Here is a 19,238-nt window from a genome sequence, read left to right as displayed (position 1 = left end):
ATTTTTCCCTGAGAAAAATATCTTGATTAAATCAGGACTGTTCGCGAAGCGTGCCAAACTCTTCCGGTGGCTTTACAATGTTTGACTTCACGCTTAAGTGTGAAAAATGTTATCAGCGGCACAGATTGTAGGTTTTCCTGTGAAAACAATAGGCTAGCCCCACCAAACATAATGCAGTAAATAAACCAAGTGAAGCATTATTTTCTACACCATTGGGTAGCATGTTAAAGAGAATTACAGAACGGTCAAGCATAGTTTTTATCTTTTTTTTTTAACTTTATTTTTTCTTGGCTTACTAGACTTATATTGTGCGCATCGTCAAAAATCCCTTTGCGTGTCAATAATGACACGCGTGCTGTAGCTTGCAATCCCTTGTTCTTCACCAATACGCTCAACTACTCAACCTCTCTCCAGTCTTCAGCATAACCCGACTGGAGTGTATGAAATCCCCAGAGGTATTCACAACAACAGCCCGATGGGTGTCTTCAGAAGCAACCGTGAAACGCGAACCGCAGGACACAAGTGGAAGTGCATTGAAAACGAAGCACAAGAGGCACTTTTATTACACAAAGGATTGTGGCGGCCTGGAATACATCACCCAACCGCATTCTTGAGGCTACAGTAACACCCTGGCTCCTTCGAGAAATGGATGGAGAAGTTTCTTGATTCCACTGCCCGCCATCACACTAAATACAACAGACGGACTGAAGGGCTCTTGGGGTGGACGCGTGAATCTGCTTCTTCTTGTTTCCTACTCCACAGAACCGAGGGCCGAGCAAGGCCCCGAGGCGGGGGGACCGATGGAGCTGACGTGTGCCTGGCAAGTCACCGTTTCTCAGCCGGGCGACGCCACCCTGCCTGACTCGAACCCCCCGAACTGCACCAGTCTGCCAAGGGAATCCCACCCACAGCTAACTAATGAAATCCTTCCAAAAGTTGCTTCTACTGGGTGAAATGCTCAGGAGCCCTGTCCCTTGTATTTTAAAAGCTGAAGCTTGGCCGAGCTTCACACTGTAACAATGCATTAACCCAGCTACATAGAGCTCTCTATGTTCTTGCCGACCAAGTGAAACTACACAAATATGAAGACAAGCTATTGGCTTGCTGCCCTACCAGATACCAAAATAGGAATTATTCAAACCATTCTGAACTGGTGTTCATGAACAGGGTATGCAAATTGTTCACGAAAGTGCCCTTGATAAATCAAAAATAGCAAGAGATTAATGAAGGTATGGCTTTGGGTTTTACTTTATATCAAACACTACAGTTAAGCGTTAATGTTCCCATTAACGAAAATATTCATTTTGATTTAAAAAACAAAAGATAACAAGGGTTTTACCTCCATCCCAGTGAAAACTGCAAATTTGCTGTCTCAGAATCAATGTAAAATACGTGTCAACTCATGGTCTAGGTTTCAGTAATTGCAGCTGCCTGATTGTTCTGTAATGAATATAAAAGCAAAACGTTTATCCCACTTTTCCCATGCAGCAGAAACTGCGGTCCAGAGACCTTGACCACAGAATGACCCCCTTTTCCAAGGGTAAACACAAGCCCCTGGAGGAGCTCCAAGCCAACCCAATAGTCTCTGAGGGTGCTAACCAAAGAGCAAAGTGAGATGCGTGTAGGCTGTCATCCTAGTCCACATGACATGAAAACATAACTCAAATTGCTGTCAATCAGCTTTGCCTCTCTCACAGCAAAACTATGTTTAGCAGGAGGCTGAGTGAGACAGTGCCGATGTTTCTCCATTTCTTTAATTGGGCATGACTGTGGGGGCATCCCTGAAGCTCACTAATGAACGAGTGGTGTCTGTGACTGACAGTGAAGCAATTCATTTCCCCCCCACATTTTATTTTTTCAAAAGCTTCATATGTGCTGCCGTATTTTGAAACTGAGACACAGCTGCTAAAGCATTCGTCTCCTTATAAACCCAGAATCTTTTAGGATAAAACAATGAATTACAAGTTCCTGCCAGCCATTTTCATGCAAGTTTCCATGTTCAGCAAAACCAAGCTGCTTTTCAAAAACCCAACAAAGACCCTTGGAAACTGTAGCAGGTGCTGGCATGAGAGAAGGGGTTCACAGCACAGTCAGGACATCTCCAGATGTGGAGTGGTATCCCACAGGTGCAAAGTCAATTTGAAAGGTCAAAACATTACAACCTTGATTTACAGTAAGAGGCTTATGTAAGCATGCAGTTTGCTTTAGACAGGTGGTAGCATGTCAGTAAGAAGATGTGTTGTGTGTTAATGAGTTAGGCACTGTCAAAGATGGCATTTGCCCTCTTTTTCATATTGAGGTGGGTAACTGTACCTTCCAGAGACTTAACCAGCAAAGAAGAAAATCACATTTTCCTCCTTAGTCTTTGCCATTCATTTGCATGTACTGTAAATGATTTTAAGCAGGGAACAGGACATCTTGATCTTTACAAGCTAACAAGATCCACATAAATAGACATACAGTAATTTAAGGTTTCAAACAAATTTACTATGAAGTGTAATGTTGGGCATCAGCAATGACTTGTGTTAAACATCCTTGATCTTTATATCACACTTTATTGGTACATTAAAGCTAAAATTCACTTGAAAACAAACTTAAAATTGTGTACAACACTTGTTAACTACATAGCAGATTTTTATTCTTTGTAAGCTGGGGCCTTTTTTTAAATACGTCAGTTCTGCTCTAAAGCACAAATAAAAGTACTTTTATTACACTGATAGAAAAACAGACTTTCATTTGAGAAACTTTGAAATGAAGTCTGTCGAAAACCAACAGGACATTATAAATGGGAATTTTAACTGGCTGCAAGCCTAAAACACAGATAGTTCACTTTATATATAACATTTATTTTGATTTTATATACTGCTGTTATATATAGATAGGTTCAACTCATGAAATCCTGACCTAATTGGTTCCAGACATGATGTCACTGTACAGTAGTTTTAATAATCAGCAGCGCTATTCTGGTTGCTGTGTGTCAATCATGGCAGATATTCAGGAGACCTCGGTTTTAATTTCAAGTCAACCGCCTGATAAACAACCAACGCCAAGAGAGAAAACACCACTGCCTGGTCCCACTGTACACTGTACACTTCTCCAGCCCCGGTTTGACACTGTGACGACTCAGACCACAGCAAGTGGTTATCTTCCACATGACGAGCTCCTGCAAGCTGCACTGAAATGAAAACCATGTGCAGCTTTCTCCCAGCCTCTCAGAATTAAATCTGCTTTTTTTTCTGTCCTTTAAACGGCTTTGGGACACAAGGTGCTGATGGTTAAGAGCTTGTGCCCAGGAAATTCCTGGTTCATGCTCCTACCTGAACTGGCTCGCTGTATCTCTTGAAGCAAAATAATAACTTAATCTTACCATGGTTCGTCATTCAGCCGAGATGTTAAAAATGAAAATTACTCTCAGGCAGTAAGTAAAGAAGTGTGGTTCACTCCTTAGTCTCTGCAAATCACTTTGGATGAAAGCATCTGCTATCTGACTTCTTACTAAATCCTTTTCAAAGCAACTGGGCATAAAAACATTTACTTTCATGTACAGTACATACAGTGCTGAGAGACTCCTGTCTGCCCATTATCAATCTCTCTCTGCTACCCAAAGAAGGGCAACTTAAGGCAGAACGCCAATGACCTACCACTCTCTCTTGCTGCAGTGCTACCGTATAAAAAAAGACAGACATGCTGCATAGCTAGAAGAAAAACATTGGAGCCACACTGCAAAACATCGAAAAAGTCTCTGGGGATCCTGAGACCCGGGTAATGGTTTATATTATCTTTCAAATGAATCAGATCTCCATCCTTTAAGGTGAATCCAATAACATGTATTCAATGATGCATTTAACTTATCATGCTTTTAATTAATAGAAATTAATAACATGATGGTCAAGAGTCAGTTCTCTCCTTCAGAGCCACTGAAGTAAATAACTTAGAAGAACTCTTAATTCTTCAGTACCATGTGATGCACCAAACATCATTACAGTAGCCTGGTAATTGAGAGTGGCGACAGCAAAGTGGTCTGTAGCGAAGACAGTGGTACACCACAAAAGACAAAGCTTATTATCTGACTGGTAATGATATCTACAGTATGTAAACTGCACATCTGCTATGGTCCAAACACTACTATCATTTTGTTTAGAAAAAACAAACAAGACTGATATGTTTTACTTTAAATTCAGCTGCGTGCCAATCAATTTTAATGGGCAGAGATGCATTAATTAGGAAAAGGGCAGTGTTCATCTGCAATTACATTTTCAAAAACAATTGATGTTGGCTTTCTTTTAGCTTTTTGGACCCTGTTGTGTTGCTGCTTGGATCACATCATGTCAGAAGATAGAATATTTCACTTGAAGCCTCTTGTAAGTAAGTAATGTGAGTAAAATCTGTTATGCCCTCTCTCAACTGGCTCAGCCAAGCCAAAGCAATGGTCTGCCTGTCTGCGCCCAAGGCTGACTAGCTGAAGTAGCAGAGCTATAGTGCCTGAAATCAAACCTCTATGAGAAAACACCAATTTACATCTTGCAAGAATTACACTTGTTTGCAAACAACTGGCACACTTGCTTTACTTGATTGTCACTGCTTCGGTTTTACTCTTATACCCATTATTGTTATTCCCACCTTATTCAAGAAAATAACATTTTGTCCAGGACGGATGATTCCAACTCTCCGTGAACATAGAAAACGTGGCAGACCATAGCTGAAATTTTCACTCTAATTGTACAACTCTACCAGACGCTATAATATATTATTATTATTATTATATTGGCTGAAGCTATAGGGCTGGAACTGGATGGTTGCGTCTTGCTCAGCTGATAAAAAAGGTGGAAGGACATCCACCCAAAGCTGCACCCTAGGGAGCTCATGTTGGATGAATGCACCAGCTGTAAAGGGATAATAACGATAAACTCCCCAGCTGACTATATCAGACATCTCATCTCTTGTGACACAATATGCACAACAGAAAAAATGTGTACAACAGCTCTTCATATTAAAGGTTGTGAAACTCCCTCTTTATTTCTGGATGTCCAAGATATTTTGCAACATGGTTAGTTTTGTACATGCAATTACATCAATTAATGCTTATAAATAGATGATTATGGTACTCTCTGAAAAGAGTACTGCTCTCTTCAAGCATTATCTCTGCACCAGTGCAAGGACTGTGTTAAACGCACGTAGTTTGCAGTGTCTGGAAGAGATGATATTTAAACTCGGTGCCGAACACTTTCTTCTTCAACATTTGCCAACAGAACCCTTTTGTAAACTCTTATCAATGGATAAAACTCTATTAAATGGTGTCTATTCTGACCAAAATTCACTTCCATTGATGAATGGTACTCTAGAAAGTTCTAGATAGCCTTGCACTGTCAACACTAATTTGCCTTTTAAGTAGCAAAAACAGATTCCAAACTGAGCCAGAGCTTTTTACATAAATTAAATGGAAGAAGACAACAACATAAAATATAGTGGTAAACAACATTTCAGCAAAACTATTATGATTTATAGGGGAAAGAAAACTGCAATGTTTCAGAACAAAACAAGAGAAACTGCCAAAACACGTCCCTTCCCTCTGAATGTCTCTTATCAAACAACGTTTTGTAGCTCATTCTGGTTTTGATCACACAAGCACTTGGTGTCTCTGAAGATTCTGAAGCCCCCTGATAATTGGTAAAATCACATTCCCCTATCCTGTCCTGTAGGGTGTTGTGTTTTTCAGGAAGATATCTACCGAAAAATAAAAATTCTTTCCATCGCCAAAGTTTTAAAAATATTATTGCATCAATTTTGAAAGAGCTTTAAAGAACAAACTTAAAGTAAAGCAACACTCATGTTATTTTTAAGACGTGCTACTGTCCATCTTTGATACACCCTTCTGATTTAGAAGCAATTACTCCAGATTAGTGGGAGAAACACTGATAATTTCTAAAGAATCAGTAATAGGTGAATAGTTTCATTGTTAAACTTGCTTTAAATAATCTCAGTCTGTTTTAAATGTTTAAGGGCAACTTTTTGTTCTTTCTTAAAAAAAAACACACAGTAAGAATATTTTGTTGGTTTTTAAAAATACTAGCTGTTTTTCTCCAACATTTTCTAATAAATCAGTTTCACAAGTGCTTTTTCATTTGAAAATACCAAGTATTTCCTAAACCTAATAGTCCTGAGGATCCAAGTTGTTCTACAGCACACAAACAACAACTGCTAGTCAGATTAAAAAGTTATGTAAAACATCACTTCATTAAAGATGGCACGAATATGATAAACTTAACTCGATTTCCCAACCAAGCAGTCTGTGAACATTTTATAAGTGGGGTGGAGAATTAAAAATTGAATTAGAAACATGTGACTGGAACAAAAATATTTGTCAAAGAAGTTTGAATTATTTACTTAATTTGTCTGTCAAGGTGTGTTTTCTGAGTACATGAACACAAACACATGGTGCAAGTGAGACAGAAAAAAAACGAGACACGAATAAGCTGCACGGATTTAAAGACGACACCTTACTATTTTAAAGCAAAACACTTTGTGTTTTCACCAGTGGAAAGAGACTGTTTTCAAATTTGTCCCATACTGTGGCAGGGGGACTCAAGCTCAACTAAAGGAACTAAACGGAAGGTCATACAAACCTACAAACAATGATATGTTTTCCTTATGGACTGTCAATGAGCACTAACATAAAAGAGACAGCTACTGGCCACTTCAAAGTGGAACATTTCTTCCCACTCACACGAATGCAGGTCTTACGGTGGCCTTTGTATTCCATTGGCTGAGCAGAACCACCAACCACAAATCAAGAGCTGCCTTCATCTCTTGCCAGGCCTGGCTAAGACCCAAAAACAAGCAGTGTGGTAAAGTACAAGCCTATTGAGCAATAAATGTGGAAAACATATAACGCAGATGCAAACAAATATGTACGATCAAATATTTGGCAATCAAAGAGCAAAGGGATTTTTTAAGGACTCCCTGAATGCACTACAGCGTTAAGCACTGCGTGGCATTTGCCAGCAGCCAGATTTTTCCTTTTATTGTGTGCGTGATTTATTGATAATTAAATAACCCCCCCACCGCCACACAAAACTGACAGCAGGATTCTAAACAAGTTCCCTTGGCTTTGTATCCCTCCATGTTTGTGTTTGTGTTTGTGCACATGCCTGCGAGGAGCAGAAAGTAAAAACGCTGGGAGCTGCAGAGAGGGGCTCCCGGCAAAGACTCATTTCGGGAAACATCCGCGAAACCAGCTACAAAACAAAACAGTGAAGCTGCTGAATTTTCCATGTGCCCTAGCCATCCGAAAAGCAAGAAAAATACAAAAGCACAGCTAAATAGTGTATTTCGGACAACCGCCAAAAATAGAGTTGTATGTTTTCTCCCCTCTTAATGGGGTGTTCAAGGCCAGGGGGTGGTTAGGGAAATTACTTGCCCAAAGCAGGGATTTCATCACCAGTCCATACCCCACTAAGCAGCCACCTTCACAGGAAAGCAAGACTTCAGGCAGCTGAATAATTAAACCCATCCTTTTTCAATTGTTCTGCGCAGTTATAAATATCTTTCCCTATAAAACAACACACCTCTCAGCGAGAGGCATGCTGTGTTGCTCTCAATAGATTAACATTAATATGAACCACAGCGGCCCTAATGTTTCCAACCGCTTAACTGACTCCATAAAATGAAGGGGGCTGACACTAGGAGTTCAGGCATGTAATCATGGCTTACCCGATAAAAGGCTGTTGTCAGGGGCAGAAGTGCAGCAGCCACCGTGTACTCCTCAGAGCTGGAACAGTCCTGCAAGCAAAAATGCAACAGTGCACTTTACAAGAGGGGAAAAGCGTAAAACGTAACCGTGTACTTTTCCTAATACCTGGTTTTATCGGTTTCAAATACACATCGGCATGAAAAGTAGCTGCATTTTCAGCCAGGCTTACTTCTAATACCCAACGTGAACGCAATGTCTAGAGAAGAACAAGATCCTTTATTACCGAACCCAACAGCTGCAGAGCAAAGTTAAGAGGCAGATCCGAGAGCGTCATCTGTGGCTGTTTTTTTGTGATAAACGAGAACTAAACAGAATAATTTTTTAACAACAGGAATTTAAGCTCTCCGTAGTTTTACAATCCTTTTTAAAACAGGCAGCACACAAAACAAGTATAGGACAAAAAAATAAAATTGTAAACATGCTGTTAGCACTTAAAGAAATGGAACTCATTCCTTCATTGAAAGGATTTGCACCTAAAGAATGCAATCTAAATAAATACTGTATAATCAATTCAGTACTAAACAAAGTGCGTTGAGATGCAGAACTGAACACTGCACTAACCAAAGTAATGTGCATGAACACAGACTTCCTGTTATATGCCACTTGCCATGTTTAACATTCATGCTGCAGGAACTACAGTATGTTCGCATTTCCACTTACTATCAAGTCAATGACTGTTGTTTGTAGAGAACACATACTTTTAATACAAGTCTCGAACCCTTCCTTAGCTACAACAATCACAATGTTTTAATTTAAAACTTACACACACAGTTGATCCATGCCTTTCTAGAGAAAACAGCAGCAGTCCATGTCTGCCCACGTCAGTAAGAAATTGTTTAGAAAATTCTCAAACTACTTTTGAACACATCTGGAATTGCCATTAATTTTTATTATGTCCCATACCCAATTTATATTAGCTCTCCAACAACTCCTGCACCAGAGTGACTGCAGGAGAAACATGGACCTGCTTTTTGGTCAAGCCCATCTGCAAAGCCATTCCACATTTTACAGACTGCAAGATCCAGAGAACGTGACAGAAGAAGGCTGTGCCGTTTAGAAGAGTGGTGCATCTCTCCATGATATCACTGCAAGTCTGCAGCCAACTAGCAGGAGTCACTGTTGGCTTGAAAGCTGCAAGAGCCCTTACAGACAGAATTTCAGCTCCATCACATAATCATTCATATAGTTACCTAGGTACTGAATATGGCCCTCGCCTGACCCTCAGTCTTTACTGATGGAGCCCTAAGCTTACAGCATAGGTTGAAGGAACTTCATAATCTATTTCACCCCTGTTCTCATCCAACCCTGCAAACCCAATACAGACCTCAACTACCCATATCCAACAAAGCACAGTGCTTAAGACATCAACTTTCAAAACTCTCCTATAGACTCTGTATACAATGTACTGTAAACTTTTCACCTGTGCAGACCACTGTCACATTGTGTGCCTTGCATTCTAGGACCTGTTTTACAGCTGATCCTGTACAATGAACTCAAGTTAAAACATTGAAACCAAATATAAAGGATGGGTGTTTGCTACCTAAGAGTTAATTTACAACCCTGTTGAAGACCAAAAAGCTATTGTCTGACTGTTCTGTCCCTACCTAAGAGGATCAAGAGGTTAGACCCAGGAAGAGCCCAACCTACAAGAAACTTGGCAAATGGCCTTCTCTTTATTACAAGAGTTTTTTATAGGAATTAATCCAAATAATTTGGTTAACTAAAATAAAAATAAGAGTGGCCACAGGAAATTTGCATCTGCAATTATAACAAAATGGTCCCTTTACTGATACTGTGCTGTATCACATTTCTCTCCTGAAGAATGGACAGCGCACATGAACTACATTACTCGTGAAGGGGCAGAAAGAAAGTTCTTTTCAGTTGCTCATTTTGTGTCGTTTCTAGCAAAACAGGAGATACAATGGGGATCTAAGAATTGTATGTGCAGAGGTGAGGGAGGGACTTCCAGTATTTTAATGTCTGCTTCTCCCCCAGCAGTTTTCCTCACAGAACCCAGAGGAATGTAAGGAAATGAGCAAATGTAAAACATAAGCGTTTCAGCAAAAATGAGGCTAGACCCCCTGGTTTGCAAGGCGTTCTTGCCATTTCCTAGGGTTATACATTTCTTTCTGTTGTTCAGACAGAGGTTGATTGTACAAACTATTAAATTTGGAACAGCACCAATGCTTAGTTTACTCCTATTCTTTAGAATGCCTTAAGTTAAAGAGGCTTGTCAACTATTCCAATCAAACTTCACTCAGGAAAGAAGAGAATGGGGAGAGAGTCTGTGGGGTTATCGGGATGTTTCTATTTAAATGGAACTGCAAAACACATCAGCATTTGGTTATTTTTAAGAATGAAAAATCTTGCATTTAATTTTCTTGTTTAAAACTCAAGCTCAGCATGCTTGACCATCTATCTTATAATAATTAAAAGCCAATGTGTCAGTCATCTTAAGCTGTACCACAAAAAAAGTTTTAGTCTTATATCTTTAAGTGAACAGAACTGAACTAATTTTAGACAAATCTCATGATGCAAAGGACAATTTCTCTAACACCTGGAGAGCACAGTGAAAGTATAAAGATGTGTATTTTGTGGTGCTCACTTTCACTTAAGCACAATGATTCAAAAAAAATAAAGTCCATTAAATGAACATTTCCTTCCACTGACAACATTAAACTTAATTGATTAAGAACATACATTAAGTTTCGCAATATAAAAACCTCAATGACAAGAGCTCTCTTCCTGACTAGTCCACTCTGACTTTTTATCAATTGACCTTGGCAGTCTGAGAAACAGGAGCATCCAAGATTTCAGCCAGTACTACAAGAATACACGATCAAATCACAGAATCTGGCTGAATTTCCGACCTCTCACCCACTCGGACCAATCAGAAAGATCACTTAAAAATCACTGGACTGCTTGGTTTAGAAAATACAAAAATGAAAAACTTTTACCCAATAAAATGAAAAAAAACAAGCAAATGCATCTTTATATTTTGATATACAAAGTGAATGGGAGGATTCTAAATGATTTAACACTTCAATGCTGTTATTGCCAAGGGGACTGGAGTTCTGCGAGGTTGCCCAGTGCATGTCTTGTGGTCTGTGACTCACTGCCCTTGCTGCTGAGCAGTCACTCATGAGCTATGCGTACGTGTGAGGGAGCGGGTGTTTGACGGGACGCCGTAGAGAGACTGACTACTGTGCACTCCACAGAAATTCAACGCGCAGCATGTCAAAACAGGAAACCGCCTTTTCTGTGAAAAGGGCCAGACAGCAACTGCTTTATTTTTGGTTGATACAGCCTATTAAGCAGAAAATGTATCTGATAATGATAAAAAAAATTCAGGCATTTATCATAATCTACAACAATGCAATTCTATGAAATCTGTATACAGTATATATACTGTATGCTTATTCCACAATTATTAAGATTTACGTTTGTCTAATTCTGTCTCTATTAGTTCATGTGCAGTTTGACTTCATGCATTTGTATGCTCCATTGTGTGACATTACTTAAACAAACAGTGTTACATTATTAAGTTACATTATTGTATCTATAATGTAATATAATGTTTATGAACAAGTGAAACATTGAATTGAACGGTTGTCTACGAAATCAGTCCTCATGCATACCTCAGTGTGTTAGATCACAGGCAAAACCAGAGGAATTCACTTGAAAAACCCATGGAACTGAATTAATGACATTTTTTCTTTTAATTTAGTCAGTGACCTGCTGGTATGGTGCGGCAACACTCCACTGCATTTTGTTTCAACTTTTCTCACACACTTTTATGTAACTCTTCACAACATAAACAAAAGAAAAATCTCAGCAAAGTTCTTTTATACTTAAAAAATGGTTTTCTTTCACTCTGAGAGACTAGTTCCCATGTCAAAAAGGAAATTAAAAGGAAAACAAATACAGAAAATAAATTAAACCATTTGTAAAGCTTTCAGGTCTGGCAGGGACAGAACCTGTTGCCACCACAGTGTTTTTTCCCTTAAAGAAAAAGCTGGGTCAAAGCTCCTGCAATAATTTACTCAAGTCTTCTTACTGTGCCCTTGTTCTAGAGATGTTCACCCCAAAAACGAACAATACAATGCATGTCCTGTTCAGAGGCACATGGAACGGAACACTACAATTTTATTTTGCGATTAACGTGGAAAACAAGGTTGTGGGACGTTCGAGGCTGAGAGAAACACAGGACAGGGTTTTGTTATTAATTAAAAAAGATAACGACACAGAAAAGACGGGTCACCCATTCCACCTCATGTTTCACAGACACATCTGAGTTACTTTAACTGACATGCCATGCATGTTTTCGAATGCTATCACGAGGCCCATGGCAATAAAGTTGAACATTTTCAGGCTGTAATCCTCTTTAGAGGAAATGGTTGGGATGCCAAGATGCATTTTGACTTTATACCACAGCAGGGCTGCCTGCGCTCAATAACTCTGTCCAATTCTTAAACTACAACAGCTGTAGTAAAAAAAAAGTCATAAACACTAATTTGTAAAGTATTCCACAAATATTTTAATTAATCTATTTGTGGGACATGCCATAAATTTGTGGTTTAACTAAAATGGAAGGATAACACTAGTCATAACGGTGAGTGTTTACGAGACAAAGCTACCAAAGTCCCCTGTCATTTTTATCACATTTTTATACAAATCCTTAAAGTATACAACAACAGAATGGCTGATTCAAACTACCACTTAAATGTATAAAACTGAGGAATGTATAAAAAAGATGTATAACACACTCCCTAGAAATCGTGCAGATTTTTTTGTTCTAGTTCATCATATCGATTTGCCAAGAAAGGACATCCTGTCACTTTCCGAAATCTGTGTTTTAGCACTGACTTCAAATACCATATAATTACTCTGTACGGTTACTCCTGCAAAAACCTGGAGGCATCAATGAAACATGACTGGAAAACATGTGGACTGATGTAAAGTGCTCCGTACCGGAAGAGCATTCTTCTAAAATGTTTAACTGAACAGTCGTCAAATATTTTAAGGTAATTAGCAAGTCTTTTTTCTTGCTTGGAGACAAACCATGTAAACAAAGTCATGCATACAGCCATACAGGAATTCTAAAAAAAGACACTGTGGGATGAAAATTGAATACAGGCAGTATTCGATTCAGAACTCTAAAATATTTCCAACAAAATACATAATGCAATAAACTAAAACAAAAGTAATGCCAGTATTCAGTATATAGTCATTTTTATAGCTATACAACACTTTTAAAAAATAAAAAGGCACCCACAGTATAACCGAGGAAGGCAAGTTAATCCTAACTGCTTTTTACAGTATCAAACAGTGTGAGGAAGCTGTGCTTAAAAGCCTGACATCTCAGTGAGGCAGAGCAGATAACAACAACATTCTCCAATCCTCCATTAATGCCACTTGGGTTGGTGAGATTTAAAGAGCATGATAAATAATAGTAAGAAAAATCCAACCGAGAAGAAATATTTAAGAAAATATTAGAAATGGAGTGGTACCAGTATTCCATCTTTCATTCAGATTCAGAAAGGTACAAAAATGGAATTGTCCTTTCAGTAAATGTCCGAAAGGACTGCAGCACCAAGGCTTGGGCATCAAGACTGCTGGTCTGAATGCAGGCCTTTCACACAATGTACAGTACCACAATGGCACTAGGCCCCAGGGTCTACTCTGAGCCTCCAGCTCATCACAGTGATTCCCACACAGCAGTGATTCCCAACCCTGGTTCTAGGGGACCCTGCACTTGCTTCCCCAACTCTTAATGGCAGGCTAATTCATTTCAATTTTCTATTAAAATTCAAAGTTGCTTTCTGCTAAAAAATGTTGGACGTTTGTAACTGCTAGCAACCTCTTACTGGTTTCTGAGATTTGGAACCACCCTCATTCAAGTATGTTGTCTAAAATTGTCTAAAACTGGACCTCTACAGATACAGACGTACTATGTGAGTGTTTCACGCATTGTCATTCCTGCAAACTATACTGTATATGTCGATAAAGTCCTCACTGATCAATTGTTTCTAAGTCTCAAATAAGATTAAATGAGCTGATAAGAGAATGGCTATATTTCTTATTTCGATATGCTTAAGTTGATAGAAACAAAAGCAAGCAGATGAACAAATTGCATCAGTTAGAACTGGATATTTAGTGTTCAGGTGGAATGAAACCAGCAGGCACAGTAGTTCTCAAGCACCAGGATTGGGGAATCACTGCTTGACAACACTTCCCACTGGTGGGTGAGGCTTGTGGGAAGGAACAGTATCCGAACAACACATACTGTATGCTGTGTTTGTGGTTCTTGAGGTACAAAAGCAGGCTGCAGAAGGATAAAAAAAGTGATAGCCTATGAATTAAAATGCTTATTAAAGAGAGAAAGGCAGATTATTCAAAAGGCCAGCGGTCAATTCATGTCTCTAAAGAAAGATTAATAATGAAAATGTGGCTTTAAATCATCCTAGATTCACAAGCACGTGACTCTGCTTAATAGGTTTCCCTCTCTCGCCAAGCATTGTTCACAAGAAAAAAGGGCAGTGAGCCAAAGCGTATGTATAACTACAGTATTATGCTAATTCTGATTTGAGCATTTACCAAAAATGCAACAAAAAGGTCTCTGCTGTCAAAGCCACAGATTTATTGGATGTTTAGTAGATTTAAAACTGAATTGTTGATGGGTAATCAGGCATTTACAATTCTGCCTGGCAGAAGTGTTAATACTTGTTAATTCCTGCCACTATAGTTTTTTAACTACAATAATCGTTTTTTATGTTTGTAAAATCACACTGTACCACATTGTAGAGGATACATTTCTTTGCATTTCAAAATGAAGACAAACATGCCATAAAATAACTAGTGGGTCTCCTGATTACTCTTAATTACCTTTAACTGAGCTTAATTTCTTCAATCTAATTACAGAGGCTTGTGCAATATTATCTTAAAGTTCAATATGTTTATCATACACCTTTAACATAACCTGCAGTATATGGCCCAATATCAGAAAGGAGCAGACTCCCACAGAAGAACTATTGTAGTTTTGAACCATGTACCAGAGACAGAGGTTTTCCCCTGTGTGATACAGCATTCCCTAAAATGTTTTATTCAAAATTTGTTTAATTGGAGTACATGCCATTTTGTTGTTTTTTTTCTTAGAGATAACACAAAAATGAAATACAATTGTACACTTGCTTAACCTGTAATTAAACTGTGGTGCATGTTTCACAAATCAAACTATCCTGTTCCAACAAAACACTACTACTGGAATTTTCTGCACTTTTCTCATCCAGCCAGAGACAAAGATCTGATAGATGAAGTCACAATGAATCAGTAAGGGAAGGCCTTTAATAATAAGGGAGGAAGACTGATATATTTTATTAATTGCCTCAGCCTACAGAGCACATACTGGTTAACCAAGATGTCTTGGCCAATATGTTCATCTGAAAAGAGCACCCCTGTTACTTTTTAGAGGAGATTTAGGCTAAGACATCTTACCCTTTCAAGGGGGGATTTTGACTTAAAGGTTTGCACCACTGGCTCCTCAACTAAGCATACACCAACGTGGGTCTCCAGCTGGTTTTTCCAGCTGGTTTATTTTCGCCGTCCCTTCTAATTGAGCTACTTCTCTTTCATGGAAGCATGCAGAAGGATCTGTCAGTTGTTTTTTTGTTTGCTCTGCGTGTACCGTATGTTCTTTGATAACGAGAGAATATCAGTCGTATGAACAATGACAGTGCGTGTTTTCAATTTGAATGAGATGTTCCTGCAAATACAGTATTTTTGTGATTGTTTAGTTATGCTTACCATCACCTATTTAGTGTCAGTTTTAGATCTGATATAAAGGCAAATGTACACACTACATCTATCACAGGATGACAAACAGGGTGCTCAATTCTGGCTGCATGAGAAAACAGCGTAAATAAGTATATCACACGGTAGCCATCTGATAGACTCAATGCCATTAATTCACAGAAACATTTTTAATTTGTCGTTTATACTTTTTTTTCCTCTGGCTTCTTTCAGCCTGTACACCCAATACCTGAAATACAGGTCACCAGATACATCGCGGGTTGAAATACACTAAAAGGGATACGAAGGAGTTATACTTTTTCAATTCAATATTTGAATACTTATAAACAATACCATCTGCCACCTTGGATGGAAACAGTGCCAAAACTTGCTGACCCCCTGCAGAAAGTGAATATGGAAACTTTTGTTCTTTTCCAAAAAAAACCCCACAGCTGTGTGATGCAGATCTTTCTAGGTTTAATATGCATGCTTCTTTGTTATTGTTGCTGTTGTTGATATCCATTTAATTAAACCCCCTGTATGTGAAAAAATTACATTTTTTCCACATTTGCAAGGCATGTGCAATTCAGTTTGTGATCATGCCATCTGATCTACAGCAACGGTGCAGCTTGTCTCCAGTGAACTAAATGGACAAAGAAAGCAGTAAAAGATGTGAAGGACAGAGCCCAGAGTTCATTTAAAACTGTGGGTGACACCTGTCACTGTGTCTCTACACTGTGCAGTGGCATATCAAAAAGCCATACCTTTACTAGCAGAAGAACAATAGTTGAAAAAACTGTATTTAACAGTTAATATTATTTTTTGGCATTTTATTGTTGCACTTAAACAATAAAAGATGTTTCTTCACCACACTATGAAGTCATAATTAAGTCAATGTGAATGTGTTCAAACGGCTAGTAAAAATAGCCTTGCTTCAGTGAACCTGCCTTACAGAAGGGGTAATACTGATGGATACCATCAGTGGATAATCTACCGATCTAATGATCTTCACACACCCATTTCCAATTTCAGCTCCAGTCCAGTTTCAGAGTAAAGCTTTTATAAAAAGAGCATCTAATCCCTGGAGCGTTTGCAACATGTAACCTTTTCTTTGACAAACCAGGGTGCAGAAAAGAGAAACTGCAGAATATGAAAGCAATTATGAATGGAGCCAAGCAATCCACTATTTTTATTCATTTAACAGCCCATTGGAGTGAAAAATGTTGACCTCGGCTCCAAATCCATGACCAAGAATATCTGGAAAATGTGATGAGATTTTACAATGCCGGTTGCCTTAGTAAAATACAAAAAAACAACAGTATTACATATACATTTTAATACACTCTCCAAACTTCAACAAACAAATCTGCACTTTCACAAGTATGTAAAAGAGTTCAGATTCCTTTCTAATTTGCTGTCCTAATTTGTTACAAAACAAGAGCCAAAGGACTAAATTAGACAGAAAATGCAAAGCGTATGTACCAGCAGTACTTCCAAAGAAATATCTACACACACACTATGCACACTTTTTTATTGCAATATTTTAGTAGTATAAGCTGCCACTCAAGCACAGCCTGGCTGTTTTTCTACAGTTAGGATCCAGCTGAAAAGGAGCTTGAGAAATCAGCTCCTTTGTCTGCCTTCATCAGTTTTCAGAAACCTCCCTGCCAGGACAAAATTTGAAAAAGACAACAGTGACACTCAGAATATCACAATGATATATCTGCATGAGTTATATATTTGTGAGACCACGACACTCAAAAGGAAAGCCATGGAAAACTGATGTTTAAGCCAAACTGAGACTCAAACAGTCATCAATTCTAGTGAGGAGACAACAAAAAGACAATTAATATCACTGTGCTGGGACCTTGTACGAATTGCTTATATTTGAACACAATTCATTTCAAAGCCACTTCTTTGGATGGAAATGCCTTTTCCTTGCGTACATTTTAAAAAATGAGTCTAAGCTGTCAGCACAAAAAAACATTCTTGCAAAGCAAAAAGAAAAAGCTTTTAATTATGTCCACTTAAAAGGGATACATTATCTCTATACTGGCGACAGTTCATTTCCACAGAAACAGATTTATTTGGTAGCACCAATCATACGCTGCTCTTTCTGCATGTTCAAGGCAGAGTTCCACATTTACTTCAACAGAAGGAACTGTCCAGGCATGATGACTTTCCCCACTAAAACATCCTGTTGTCACAACCAATTTTGTTTGCTTTGCTACAAAAGTCTCATCTCCTAATTAAATGTTCCACTACATTCCTTCCTTTTTCAATCAGAGGACCGTGCTGTGCAAGGCGGTTTGTCAGGCCTGAACACATTCTTGAGCTTTTAGCACACACCATCACCCACTTTTTTGCCTCTGTTCTCTGCACCTCGGAGACTGACCTTCACAGAGATGCACCCATGCAAGTTCAGTAACATCCCGTAGTCTCCTGTGCATATCTCCTTGTGAAAGTAGCCGGTGAGCTACTTTTTTTCCTCTCGCTGGAAGCAGAAGGAGCAGAAATCAAAGCCAGAGCTCACACAAACGCACTGACCTTCATGGGGAAATGCTAACTTGCCAGGCCAGGCCTCTTTCATCATTCGCTATCCAGCTCAGTGCGGCAGTTTAAAACGCTCCAAAATCTCAAGGAAATTAACTTAATATGTTTATATTAATTTATTTAAAGCTTCATCGTCATAAATACATTTGGAATGACTGGTTCTAAGCAACAAAATGTGGAAACAGATACACATTGCACTGGGCTAGGTTGATAGACCCATCTGGAGAAGCATGTTCCCCCTTAAAAGAAATAACCATTCCAGATTTCAAATCTACCTGCCTAGTAAATTTTAAAGTAGATTTGAACAGGACAAGTGGTATACTGTTAAATACTGACTTTAATCTCAAGGAATATGCTTATTAATGGTAGCTGGAACTTCTGTCTCAGCGAATCGAAGCACAAAATTTCTTTTGGCCTTAGTTTCCTTAAACCAATCAGTAGAACAGTGTGCACAAAAACATCACTGCAATTTTACATGTATATTTTTAAAAATGCAAAAAAAAATCAAAATTACCCTTTAAAAGTCGCCATAAATAAAAAAAAAACATTAATCTAATTTTGTTTATCAGGAAGTTTGAAAGTTTTATCTCTCTCCTCTGGAATGGTTTTCCCTGCAATTATTAATTGCAATGTAATGTCGTAATGTTCAAAAACAAAAACAAACAATACTAGATATTGCTGGCCCTCCATGATATTATCAAAACCCTTAATTATGATCCAGACATAAACAGGTACAATGTACAACAGAAAATGTCATGGGTATACAAAAATGGGACCATCACATTTTAAATCAAATAAATATTTGACTAATTGCAGATGACTCTTTTGACAACTCATATGACTCGGGCACAAGAATTATTTCAGGACTACCAAATCAAGTCCCAGCAGTGACTATTCTACACAGCATGGTATTAGGTACAGTCTAAATTTACTTGCCAGACCTGGGTGTTCACTATTTGGCCACATACTACAGTATGTCCACATATACTTTCTATTAGGAAATGATGTACAGGATTTGCTGTCAACAGCTACAAAGGTCAGTGCACACATTAAACTTAAACCCGTTACAGCTTGCAAAAAGCAGTCTGGACTCAGAAACAGAACTTGTGTGGAACAAGAATGTAGGGCTTCTCCCTTCCACCAATTC

At 38.6% G+C, this 19,238-nt stretch overlaps 1 protein-coding gene across 4 annotated transcripts in view; it reads right to left on the bottom strand.

The window, feature by feature from the left end:
- Positions 1 to 19,238, bottom strand: part of sbf2 (SET binding factor 2) — a 143,117-nt gene that overhangs the window by 35,292 nt on the left and 88,587 nt on the right. For all 4 annotated transcript variants that reach the window (XM_015338329.2, XM_015338326.2, XM_006642611.3 and 1 more), the window contains exon 17: positions 7,711 to 7,779. In XM_015338329.2, the coding sequence (XP_015193815.2) occupies positions 7,711 to 7,779 (69 nt within the window). The remainder of the gene's footprint in view (positions 1 to 7,710; positions 7,780 to 19,238) is intronic.

This window comes from Lepisosteus oculatus, chromosome 21 (genome assembly GCF_040954835.1).
Source record: "Lepisosteus oculatus isolate fLepOcu1 chromosome 21, fLepOcu1.hap2, whole genome shotgun sequence".
In the NCBI taxonomy this organism is placed as follows: Eukaryota; Metazoa; Chordata; class Actinopteri; order Semionotiformes; family Lepisosteidae; genus Lepisosteus; species Lepisosteus oculatus.
The sequence above is the reverse complement of the archived record's forward strand: the minus strand, read 5'-3'. Positions and strand labels throughout refer to the sequence as shown.